Below are 12,842 nucleotides of genomic sequence, written 5' to 3' on the forward strand. Positions count from 1 at the left end.
TAATGTTTCCTCCTTAGGTTAAAAAAACAAACAAACAACCCATTACTTCAAATTTCATTTCAAACCCAAACAGCTGCAAACTTATCTTTTTTTTTAAGATGTTGTAAGCACAGGAAAGCCAGAAAGCAGTAACTGAACTTGCCTGATGATCTTTAAGACAAATTCATATGACTGATATTGAATACTTTGTCGATCTATCAGAGATATGTGCTATGAATGATAATAAATGTTGCTGCTGTTTAAATCCTTCTGGTTCCTATCCTCTGCTTTTATTCATTGCACATCATCCATTTGCTTCATATATCATGAACATGTTTCTAATCTGATGCACTTCATGTTGAGAATTTCCCTCCTGTTCATTTAATGCATCTTCCCACAACTAAGCTAGTTTCTTGGGTTTTCTTTATCTTCTTCCAGTGATGAAGAACTTTCTCAGTATCTTCTGCAGCTTGTGCAAGTATTGAAATATGAACCTTTTCTCGACTGTGCTCTCTCCAGGTTCCTGCTAGAGAAAGCTCTGGCAAATAGGAGGATAGGACAGGTGCTGTTTTGGCATTTGAGGTAAGGCTTGCTCATCTATTGACATGCACACGTATAAATTATCTCTCTTCCCCAGAACTCCTGTAGCAATTTACTGATACCATGATTTTGGTGTCCTTGAGACTAGTCTCATCCTCCCTTCATTTATATGTTCTGTCAGAAAAACTGGAAAATGAAGAATCTCCTGTTCTGAGACCAAGTTTCTTAGCCCTAATAGATGTGATGAGAAACTCTTAAGGCTGAGCTAATGTCTCAGGCACCAAAAGGGATCTAGATGAATCTTCCAGCAAGGGTGTAGGAAAATTTGCAAACCGTTTTCAGGCTGTTTTGTCTGTTTGTTTGCTTTTTTACAATTAAGTAGCTTATAAATGCTACAAAGTAAAAGCAAAAATATCTAAAACTCCACCTAACTCCTGGCTTTAGATTAACTTTCTTCTTGCCACCTTTTGACATGTTCTCTGCCTTCAAAGAAGAAATGGTCCTAGCCTGTCTATGTAAAATAAGAGATGCTATTAGGGAGAAGGATACAGTCTGCCATGTGGGAGGGAGAGTGCTTGAGATTTCCCTTCCAGCTATGCTCTTCCCCAGTTGTCTAACTGCCACGTTGAACAGCAGTGAAGAAGGACTTCAGAACGATGGTAGATGCTGCTGCGGCACTGTAACCCATCAGAAACCCATCTTTCTGGCAAGACTCCGGCATGCATTCCTTCTACTACAAAATAAGCTAACAATGTAGAAGAGAAGTCAGGAGAAAACCCTCCCACATAGGAAGGTGCCTGCCAAAACGTTTGACTCCCGCTCTGTTTCCTGTATTTTTGACTGACTTCATGAAAGACTCATGTCTACTCATTTTTATTCCTTTTAGCAAGGTATGATTTGAGAGTTCAGAATGCTTCACTTGGAGCATGGGGTGGACAGCTGTTTTGCAAAGGAGTTGAGGTCACAGTTGTATCATGAAAGGGATACATGCCCACTTGACTTTGAATTTCTTTATTTTTAAGACACTGACATGATATTGTTACATCCATCGTACAACTCCCTAATTATGTAGAATGACTGCGAGAGACGTATTTGTACATGGAGGGTTTTTTCCTCTTTTCTTGTAGATCAGAAGTGCACATACCTGCCATTTCAGTGCAGTTTGGTGTGATACTTGAAGCTTACTGCCGTGGAAGCATTGCTCACATGAAAGTACTTTCCAGACAGGTATTGCTTATTTTAAATCCTTATCTTCAAGTCACTCCTGGAGATGCGATGATGGTCCAGGTTGCACATTGCACATCGCAGAAACAGTTTACTATGTACATGGAGAATGCTCCCACTTCACTGTTCCCCTATCAGACAAACCATGATACTAAACCAAAAACAAAGTATGGCTTAATATTGTGTTTTCAGGGCATAACACTAAGACAGGGATTATGGTTTGTTGTGTCTTCTCATCCTAGGAGAGGAGCCATCTCTACGTTCATAGTAAATCATTAACTATGGTTTACTGAGACATGCAAATGCTGCCTGTGAATAGGAATGAGATGAGCAAGAGAGGATAGATGGGTACTATGATGTATAAACAGGTGTCCTGGACATAATCTGGAATTTTAGCAGTCAGTCTGATTCTGCCCTTTTGTGTTAGGCTTAAACACCACCTAGCATAGCAGTGGTAATCTTTGCATGCATGCAATTTAAAAAAAAAAGCACTGGTCTTTTCTAATGAAATAATTTTGAAAATGGTGCTATTTATAGTTGATTTGTAGGTTGGCAAAAATTTAGATGTGTGTGGTTTTTTCCTGTGCAACCATAATTACCTGAATTCAGCAGTTCTAATGGAATCTGCATTGCAAAAGAAAACCATTTAGCTTTGGAGCATTGAAAATGTTTTCTTTCTTACAAATGCATTTGAATGAACTCCTAAAAGGGAATGGGGAGTCTTAAGCATATTTCAGCAATGATAAGCTTTGGGACTGTGACATTTCTGTGCACTTTAGAGAAGGAAGTGCATGTCAGTGCAATCAAAGAAGGGGCGCAAAAAATTCCCAACTGTGCAAACACGGAAGAAATACAAAGTAGAAATACTTCAAAAAGTTCCTGTTTGTATAACACAGGTTGCATTTTGTTCCCTTGTTGCTGATGTTTGCACAGCTCCTGGAATTGTGGAAATTAGGGAGCTTTGGGTTTTGACAGATGGCTGACCTGACAGGTCTCCACTGCCTCTCTTCTGTAATCAAACTCCATACAGCTTCCACAGCATCCTGCCAGGCATAAATCAGCTTATCTGTAAGAAAGTTTCAGCCCTTGAACTGTGCCTGATGCATTAAGGTAAATTTTACAGCAAAATAAAAACTGTAAATTTGAAAGTGAATCAGTACTGGTGGAGAGAAACCTACGCAGCCTCCTATCCCAAACTTAGTTTGCTTAATAATAAGGGAATCGATCTATGTTGGAGCTGCAGAGAGGTGCACAACACTTTTGCAGTGTTAACACTTAATTATTTTCAAGGCATCCCAGCTGCTTCCTCCTAGAAACTCCCAACAGTAAGTAGATAACAGTTGGAGATAATTGGGAGAAACAGCAAAGCAGAAGTTGCAGGGGGATTTGTGTTTGTGACCGACGTTTGCCAAAAACAGAGCCTCTATTTTGGCTTGGATTTAGCATGTAAGCTTTCATCTGGGTTTCGAAGGCACAAGGGCAGAGAGAAATAGCTAAGGATGGGGAGTCTTGTGATCACATTGAAACAATCAGGCATGCATCTGTTGTTGTTGTTTTTTTAATAAGTTTTTATTGTTAAAATAGCTCTTCATTAATACACATATACAAGCATACAAACATACATTTCATACAATCCTTAAAAGAATCAGGCATGCATCTGAATTAATGGGATGAGCAAAATATTTTCCTGATGACCCTGACAGACGAGATGACATAAACATTAAGCTTTTTTTTGGATCTAGGTCAGGCATAGGAAAACTCTGGCCCTCCAGATGTTTTGAGACTACAATTCCCATCATCCCTGACCACTGGTCTTGTTAGCTAGGGGTGATGGGAATTGTAGTTCCAAAACATCTGGAGGGCCGGAGTTTGCCTATGCCTGATCTAGGTACTTAAGGATCCTTTTCACATTAAAAAAGCACCTGTGTGGAAGCTGCTTTTTTACAGCTTTATCCCATGGTGCTGACTTTGCGCCAGATGGGCAGTGCAGATAATGGGGGTCCTTTCAATGTCATTGCTGCCCAGTCAGAATCGAGGGCAATGCAGTGTTTTCTACAAGCTTGATCCCTTCCATTTTGATTGACTTAGTCTTTGACCTCACAGAGATTTAGAAATTAAAATTTATTTTGCAAATTTATTTCAGGTTGAAGCACTGAATAAGATGAAGACTTTGAATAGTATAATAAAACTGAATGCTGTGAAACAAAGCAGAGCCAAAGGAAAAGATGCAATGCACACCTGTTTAAAACAAAGGACCTACAAAGAAGCCCTTTCCAATCTCCAGTCCCCGCTGAATCCTTCCGTTTTGCTTTCAGAACTGTAGTAAGTGAAGTGGCCTCTTGCTTTTATGTACGCTGTAGCTCTTGGGTGGAAGCAGACAGGCAGAAGGCTCTTGCTCTTTGACTTCTGTTGGCTGCATTGCTCAGCAGACGCGTTGGCACACAAGGCAGCATGTCTTCATGTGGCTGACAACTCCCTCCTGCTTTGACCTGGCTATGTAAGCAAATCTCTGGCTTCCTAAGGTTAAGGTGCCTGTTTTGGTTTGGACTAAAGATTTTTGTGATTGACCTTTCATACTTAAAATGTGTTCTTACAATACCTTGAATGATAATGTGCCACCTTCAAGTCAGCAATCAGTGACTGACAAAAGATATATTAAATTATCAGAAAACCTACCAGTTTAAGGCTATCTCATGTTGGCACAAGCTCCACAAAGCCTGAAAATGCAAAGCTAAGGCTGATGTGTTGACATTTCATCAATGTCACACATTTTCCTTCGCACCCACACTTACCCTTTGTCTTTCAGACCCTAATCCAGATAGGGAGAATGTGTGTGTGTGTGTGTGTGTGTGTGTGTGTGTGTGTGTGTGTGTAAAAAATGAAATATGTTTTCTAAGTTAATATGGACACTTATTTTCTTGCCTTGGTAGCTGCCAGATAGAGATCCAAGATCTATGGGTTTCAGTGTGGAATTCAATGTATCACTTAAGGAGGTTATTCCATCCATGCAAGCTTTTCTGCTTGCCTGATGGAACAAATTCCTGTCTCCTCCCCGATATGCCATTCTGAGGGTTCTCCCGGCCCTCTAGATTTGGGAAAGCGGGGGAACAGGGGGACTCTATTTATGTTAGGAGGAGACCTTGTGCTGGCTTCCATTAGTGGAGCAGTTGAGTTGACTCACTATATATGCGACATACCCCATATACAGAACATGCCAACTTGCCAGTGTACCTTATACAGTAGCAGCAAAATGAAAGTTTTTTAAGGCATTTGTCCAAGTTGCAGTGTTCTGTTATTGAGTTACCTTCAGAGTTATTTTTACTCTGCTACATTTAGGGTGATTGCTCATTTCCCTTTTTAAGTCACTAACATTATTTATTACACTTTGGCCTAGTGTGGAGAAATGTAAATACATGGACTCTAAAATGAAGCCCTTATGGATCGTATACAACAACAAAGTGTTTGGGGGAGATCTGGTAGGGATCATCTTTAAAAATGGAGATGGTAAGTAAACAAAACAGCTCCCCTCCCTCCTTACTGCTATTATCTTAATTGTGCTACTGTTACCATTGCAATCCTTTAGTTTTGTTAAGTGAAAGAGCACTGGATAAATTCTATCATTTCGGTGCTGTTTGTACCACAATACAGTGGTACCTCGGGTTAAGTACTTAATTTGTTCCGGAGGTCCGTACTTAACCTGAAACTGTTCTTAACCTGAAGCACCACTTTAGCTAATGGGGCCTCCTGCTGCTGCCACGCCGCTAGAGCACGATTTCAGTTCTCATCCTGAAGCAAAGTTCTTAACCTGAAGCACTATTTCTGGGTTAGCGGAGTCTGTAACCTGAAGCGTATGTAACCCGAGGTACCACTGTACAGTCTGGGAAGAAGAGGGTTTATTCATGGCTCCATTTAACTTCACCACTGTGATTAAGGCAGGGGTCGGGGACCTGTGGCTTTCTAGATATTTCTGGACTACAGCTTCCATCATATAGCTCCCATTCTTCTTCACCATTAACCATGGTGGGTGTGGCTGATTTAACATCCAGAAGGCCAAAGGTTCTCCGTCCCTGAATTAGAGGTTTGAACAAATTGCCTTGAATTAATTTGTGTTCGTTGCAATGCACATAACACTGTTGGTCTCTAATTCAAATTTCTTAGTAGCAGCTATTTGATAAAATCATGCCTTCCTGTTTTGCAGATCTACGGCAAGACATGTTAACACTTCAGATGTTACGCCTGATGGATTTACTTTGGAAAGAGGCTGGTCTAGATCTTCGGTGAGAGTGCCTGCAGTTACTAGATTTTCTGTGTTCTTGCCAAACTCTTGCTTTTCAGAGATGTATAATTAGACTGTGAACATGTTGGGCACTACATACAAATGGCAAAGAGTCTGCTTCAGATGACTGCACTTTTTATAGTATTCATTTTTAACTTCTTGGTAGGGGGTGATATTAGACCTATGGTATGTCTGCTTTATTGTATGATTCTATATTCTTGTGTTAGTTTTGGCAGTGCAAATAACATTTGGGTCCTGAGCTGTGTATGGCTTTATTCAGATTCATTGCTGGCCACTTTGCTATAAGGAAGTTGTGAACTGGGTTCTTCTCATCTCCAGCAGCATCTCAGCTGCTTGAGTGTTGCATTGCAGAGCCGTCTGTGACTTCACCAACCTCCTGGCGCCTTCCTTGCGTTGTAGGTGTTTTTGTATGATACCATGACTTGTGCTGTCAATATTCAACCGCTAGCAAAATGCCCACCATTGTGGGACACATTATATATTGCAAAGATATCTAGGAGGCAGTACATCTCTCTGCACAGTAACAAGTTCTAGCCCTCTGGTAGGATCACTGTGAGAGCTGGGCCACAGTTGCAAAAAAAAAAAAAAAAAAGCACACTTAGCAATAAAATGGGGGAAGACGCTACCCCTGGTAAATGGTGCAATTGTAAATACAAGTCAACTTGATTCACCTGAATAAACAAAATAAATGAGTAAATGTCAGATTACATAAAGTTTAAACCAAATTCATGCATTCATCTTGAATCCTGCTCTTGAAATTTAGTGGTTTCCACTTTTTCCACCTGCGGTCACTTCCCTCTCCAAATCACTGTTTTATTTTACTTACTAAAATAGTTGCATTCCATTTTAAAACATAAAACCCAAATCAATCAAATTAGCATTAAAAAAACAAAAATGTAAAGACCCCCAAAATATGAGCTTTGGGGAGGAGCCCTGCAACTTTCAGAAGAGATCCTAAACGTACCCTGAAACCGCAAACATAACCCTGAAGTCAACCTTTGCCTGACTTCAGAATAGTCCCAACAGAAAAGAGTCCTGAATAAACATCTTCCAGAAGGGAATTTCAGAGCTTCAGTGCCATTGTAAAAAGGCCCTATCATGGGCAGCAGTCTAAAGGGGTGTGGACCAGAAAATAGGGAGGGAGAGCCAGATGAGAGGTCTATTTGGTTCCCTGCTCCTGCACTAAACTGTGGTTCTTAACATTACATGAGAATAAACAATGTGGCTTCCAAATGCTCTGAAGTGCTTCTGTTGGCCATTTGTCCCATGCATGGTCCCTTGTCTCCTGGACCAGAGTGTCTTACATAGGAGTATTACTGTGCCGTTAGTTAATAGGACTCTACAGTGTTTGCTTATTTTACTTGCTACTGTGCACATTGTTTTACAAGGCTAGGAAGTGTATTCCTGACACACCAGATGGTGATCTTAAGCTCATATCTTAAATATTTTTTGTAGGAGTTGAACAAACAGAATGAGCTTCAGACACACAGCCATAGCCCACGCAGATAAGAGTGGCAGCTGTAAAACAGTGACCCATCAGGCAAATATGCTATTCACGAAGAGGTTCTCTTTAATTATGTCTCTGGTATCAGAAGAATTTAAATATAGATTATTTCAGGAAATTTATTTGCTTCCTTCAGGGTAAACAGATGAGTGTTTATTTTCTCTGAAGTCATATATTGATTTACCATCACTTTTGGTAACAGGAAAAATATTTGGAGATACTTTTCTTCCAAATAAGCAGCTTGAATTTTGCTAAGAGTTAGGGTAAGGTCTTCCTATCTGGCACATGTCAAACAATAAAAATGAGAAAGCTGAGCAGTTGTTTTGCATTTGCTGCCTCCCTAATGTAGGGTGGAGCTTATAAATCTCGCCCACATACTTTGTTGGCAATCAGCGCTGAGTTTGGAAGAGTTATTTGAAATGATTTCTCTGATTCACTCTTATCTGAGGCCGACTTAAGGAAGTGGAGTAGGATGAGGCAGTTCAAAGGTTGCTTTTTAAATCTTCCAGGAAATGATTGACCAGCTGTTATAATAAGTGTCTTATGTGTCAATCTTTTTTCCCCCAAATAATGTTAGGGTTTTTGTTTTGTTTTAAAAAAGGAATGGTAGGCTAAATGAGCTGAGATAAACTCCATCAGAAATCCTTGTGCTTATTTTTATACCCCCTTTTAATTGCAATGTTGGAATCTGTAAGAGGTGTTTAGGTTAGCCAAAACCTACAGGAACGACTAAATACTTTTTTATCTAGGTTGGAGAAAATGGAGCATAGTCTGCTTCTGCTCAGACATAGAGCCTTCTGCTGGATTCCTCAGCTGCCACCCCGGCAGATGTTTGTCCAGGCTTTTCTTGGGGGGGGGGGAGTTGGGGAGGGTGGTCCTCATTAACAATACATCTACATTATATTGGTATCCTCCAGATATTTTTTTACTATAGTTGCCATCAGCCAGCCAACATGCCCTAATGTTTGGGGATGGTGGTAGTTGTACTCTGAGAATATCTGAAGGCCCACAGGTTGAAGAAGGTTGGTCTAAGACAGGCATCCCCAAACTCGGCCCTCCAGATGTTTTGGAACTACAGCTCCCATCATCCCTAGCTAACAGGACCAGTGGTCAAGGATGTTGGGAATTGTAGTCCCAAAACATCTGGAGGGCCGAGTTTGAGGGTGCCTGGTCTAAGGAAATGACTGCATTGAAGCCCTGTTCTCCATAGAGAGGGAGGCAGAGAGCAGAATGACCAGGCCAGCCTCTGAAGATTGGAACTACGGAGTTTTACAATCTGCTGAGAAAGTGGCATACTCTAAGAATTCTGTGCCTGGGAAGCTCTGGTGCTTAAGTATTCCCCTCCAAGGGGGGGGGGGGGACACCACAAATTATGAAACTAAAGAGTCTGCCGAATAATGTCATCCTGAATGTATATTCTCATTCTCATACTTTTGTTCAGTATCCTGCTGCATTACCAAAAGCGTTCACTGCAAGGAGGAACAGGATTCTTGTGACTCAGCCTCCTAATGCTTGGGGCTCACTTTGCTAATACCTCCAGAGCATTGGTGATGGCTGTGTACCCTTTCAGACAAATGGAGAGAAGGTGATCTTACCTGGCTTTCCATGCCTTCAGTCCCTTGGTCTGGCACTACCATATCTGCTTTTGGTCCAGTTTTGACAATGATGTCTATAAAGTGTGTACAGAAAGGTAAAGGGGACCGGGTGGCACTGTGGTCTAAACCACTGAGCCTCTTGGGTTTGCTGATCAGAAGGTCGGTGATTCAAATCCGCACAACAGGGTGAGCTCCTGTTGCTTTGTCTCAACTTCTGCCAACCTAGCAGTTTGAAAGCACACCAGTGCAAGTAGATAAATAGGTACCACTGCAGCGGGAAGTTAAACGGTGTTTCCGTGTGCTCTGGCTTCCGTCACGGTGTTCCATTGTGCCAGAAGTGGTTTAGTCATGCTGGCCACATAACCCAGAAAGCTGTCTGTGGACAAACACTAGCAGTCTCGGCCTGAAGCAAGATGAGCACTACAACTCCATAGTCGCTTTTGACTGGGCTTAACCATCCAGGGGCCCTTTACCTTTACATTTACCTTTAATTAATAGGGTTGCCAACTTTTTCCTTTTTATATTGGCATTCTATGCTTTCAACCATTGCCCCAAAGGCAAAAATTCAGCGCATATGATTCTGTTAGCATGGAGGTGGAAGTGGCAGGTTAAAGCTTCACCTGTTGAATTTCTGCCTGCCATGTAGCCATTAAAGGATTGATCTTCTGTTAAGGAAAAAGGGACAACACTAATAATGAGCAATAAGTTTCCTTTTTATTCTTAAAAATGTGGCATGGCTATGGAAAGGATATATTTATGGAACAAATAAAAGTGGGCAAAAGGACACCAAATCAGGGAAGAATGATACAGACAGTGGTAAATATAATACATTTAATGGGTTCTATGGTGCTCCGATAACCAGGCCTTTGGGAAATGGCAAGACCAGCATCATGAAGTTCTGTGTAATGCAAGCAATTTACTCCTGAGCTGACTCACCCCCTCTACCCCACACCCCCAACAATCCATGAAGGGAAGAATAAAGTTATGCACTGTGGAAGCCGATAAACAAAACTTAGAGCAGACTTAGAGTTGCCATGTGTCCTCTTTTTCCAGGGCATGTCCTCTTTTTGATGGGTGTGTAAAATGAGAGTTGTCATAGCCATCCATAGTTAAAAGTAGAAGTCGGCAAATGTGCCCTCTTTTTTGCTTTTCAAAATATGGCAACAAGCCTGTGGTAAAATCTTGTCTTTGTTACAAAGAAGGTTATAAATTCAAAGATTAATTGTGATGTAAGAAAAGCACCAAACCACATCAAATTTATTTGAAAGAGGCAGGGCTTGAACTGATAGGTGGACCTTAGGGGGACATTGCAGAAGGAAAATAGCAGTCGTTTCTCAGGGTGGCTTATAGATCTGTCAGTAGGCTATCTTTATATAGTTCTTTTATCGGGACGAAAGAATCCCTCTGACAGATGTTGAAGGCAAGGATGAGGTGGACCAGGGCCCTGAGGATTTGTCCCCAGCTTGACTCCTGTCAAGCTGTCTCTCTGACGAGGATGTTTTTTCCTCTGGTTGTGAGCTTACCATCCTCAGGGGGCTGAGCAGCTTTCATCATTGCCTGCTTTTGAAGGGGAAGTTGTTGGAAGCGTGCCCAGCGAAAACTGCAAGTAAGGGTGGGTTGAAATGTCACAAAGTGCAGCAGGCAGCAAGCGTCACACTTTAACCTCACAAAACCCGCCCAGAGATTCTCAGGTCGTCATAAGGGCTCAAATGCACTTCCTTAGATCGTGGCAGCAGGAGTTTCAGAAGTGCAGCTGCTGTGCGACCGCCCAGTGGCGTAGCGTGGGGGGTGCAGGGGGGGCCGGCCGCACCGGGCGCAACATCTGGGGTTAGGGCAAATCCACAGGTTAGGGGGCGCAAATCCACAGGTTAGGGGGCGCAAATTACTTGCCTTGCCCCGGGTGCTGACAACCCACGCTACGCCACTGCGACCGCCTAGAGTTGGTGGTGGGATTCAGCATTGTTATTATGTGGGGAAATGTTGAATTGAGCGCGATGGCAGAGACTGAGATGTTGTTTGCTGTGTTTGTTGACGTGATGGGAGGTGGAGACAAAAGAACATCTGAATGGCCAGAGGTTTGTCAGCCCTGTAATGTAGGAAACTTAGAGCAAGTGGGGAGGAGGATAGCTGGACTTCTACTCTGAGCTTTTTGAAAATGGAACTGGGCTTGGCTGTTTGCATTAACATTCAGCTTCCTAAGTGATGGAGTAACAGCTTCTCGTTATTTAACTCTGCATTGGTCATTGGTTTTAAACACATTGAACTGAACTTTGGCTTTGGTGAGAATGTTCTTCAAAAGGAATGTTTACAATCTGTAAAAGGTTGTTGTTTATTTGAAAATCAAGCTGAGATTGAGCTTTTATCCATTTAATTCTCTCATAATGTTCTAATCCTCCACAAAAGTTGCATTACATATCCTACTCTAGGCTCCTGGTAATTGTTTTTTTTTTAAAAAAAACCTTCCTTCCACTTCAGGCAATTCTGCCATCCTTTATCCCATCCCTTTAATAGAAAATCAAATTTATACCACAAATCCCAAACAAAAATCCATTCCAGTGCCATTCAAAACATGAAACTATCCAGCCCGTAAAGCCTGAAGAACCTCTTCATTCAACTGCCCCATCCTGTGTATCCATTTTTCAGAATACAGATGCTTTATCCTTCCACAATTGTGTTCCTTGCTAAAGTAAGTAGCTTCATCTCATGAAGCTCCCCAAATGACTCTTCATGTGGCTGGTACACCAGAAGCTATTTAATGCCTTTTAAGTGTAACCGATTTTAAATTGGCCAAGATCCACTTGTCAGTTGTGAATGGGACACATGCATTAAAGTGACTGAATTTCCTTACAAAATCAATAAGGGTTAGGCTCTTGCTTCTGCGTTCGCTGTAAAGAGTCTCTCTTTTGTGCTGGTGAGGTCTGCATGCTTCTTTCTTCTTCCACATATTCCATTACACCAACATACCATTGTAGCAGCTTGGAAGGAATAAATAAAAGAAATAGCACCATCTGTTGTCAGAATATTAGAACTTCAAGACTATTATTTTTCTCCCTCTGCTTCAAAATGCTAGAACTTGGACAACATGTTGTGTTGAGTTTCCAATAGTTGTTGGGGTTTTTTAACCCAGTCTTTCAAATTAACCTATATATTTGTCCCGAGAAATTGTTTTAAGCATGTTTCTGATTTGTTTATAATTTCTCCGTTTTTCTCAGAATATTACCTTATGGATGTTTAGCAACAGGAGATCATTCTGGCTTAATTGAGGTTGTTTCTACTTCTGAGACAATTGCAGACATTCAGCTAAATAGTAGTAATGTTGCTGCTGCTGCTGCATTCAACAAAGATGCTCTCTTAAATTGGCTTAAAGAATACAATTCCGGGTAAGCTGTAATATTTTTTTTTTATGATGTTGGATTTTTCATAAAACATTGACATCTCACAGTTCACACAAATGACCATTACAGTGCATTAGAGGTGAGCTATCACAATTTGCATGTTGGTGGTGGGATCTAACTGTGTTAGCACAGGCCTTGAGTACTTTCCCCAAGAAGCAAATTGCAAAACAAGGTATTTAACAGAAGCAATAAACTAATGCAAGTTAGTGAATGGAATTAAATTCAGCTGAACAAGATTCCTAAGGGTGATTTAACTCATAAAAATTAAAGCTGGAAACACACACTCTCTCTGCCTTTCTTCTTTTACT

General features: G+C 41.3%; 1 protein-coding gene across 7 annotated transcripts in view; it reads left to right on the plus strand.

Moving 5' to 3' along the window:
• The window catches only part of PIK3CB (phosphatidylinositol-4,5-bisphosphate 3-kinase catalytic subunit beta), a 100,354-nt gene that overhangs the window by 80,870 nt on the left and 6,642 nt on the right, over window positions 1-12,842 (plus strand). For all 7 annotated transcript variants that reach the window (XM_028731016.2, XM_077929948.1, XM_077929950.1 and 4 more), the window contains 6 exons: window positions 418-561; window positions 1,647-1,746; window positions 3,887-4,065; window positions 5,138-5,247; window positions 5,942-6,020; window positions 12,352-12,519. In XM_028731016.2, coding sequence (XP_028586849.2) covers window positions 418-561; window positions 1,647-1,746; window positions 3,887-4,065; window positions 5,138-5,247; window positions 5,942-6,020; window positions 12,352-12,519 — 780 coding nt within the window. The remainder of the gene's footprint in view (window positions 1-417; window positions 562-1,646; window positions 1,747-3,886; window positions 4,066-5,137; window positions 5,248-5,941; window positions 6,021-12,351; window positions 12,520-12,842) is intronic.

The sequence above is a fragment of the Podarcis muralis genome, chromosome 6, assembly GCF_964188315.1.
Source record: "Podarcis muralis chromosome 6, rPodMur119.hap1.1, whole genome shotgun sequence".
In the NCBI taxonomy this organism is placed as follows: Eukaryota; Metazoa; Chordata; class Lepidosauria; order Squamata; family Lacertidae; genus Podarcis; species Podarcis muralis.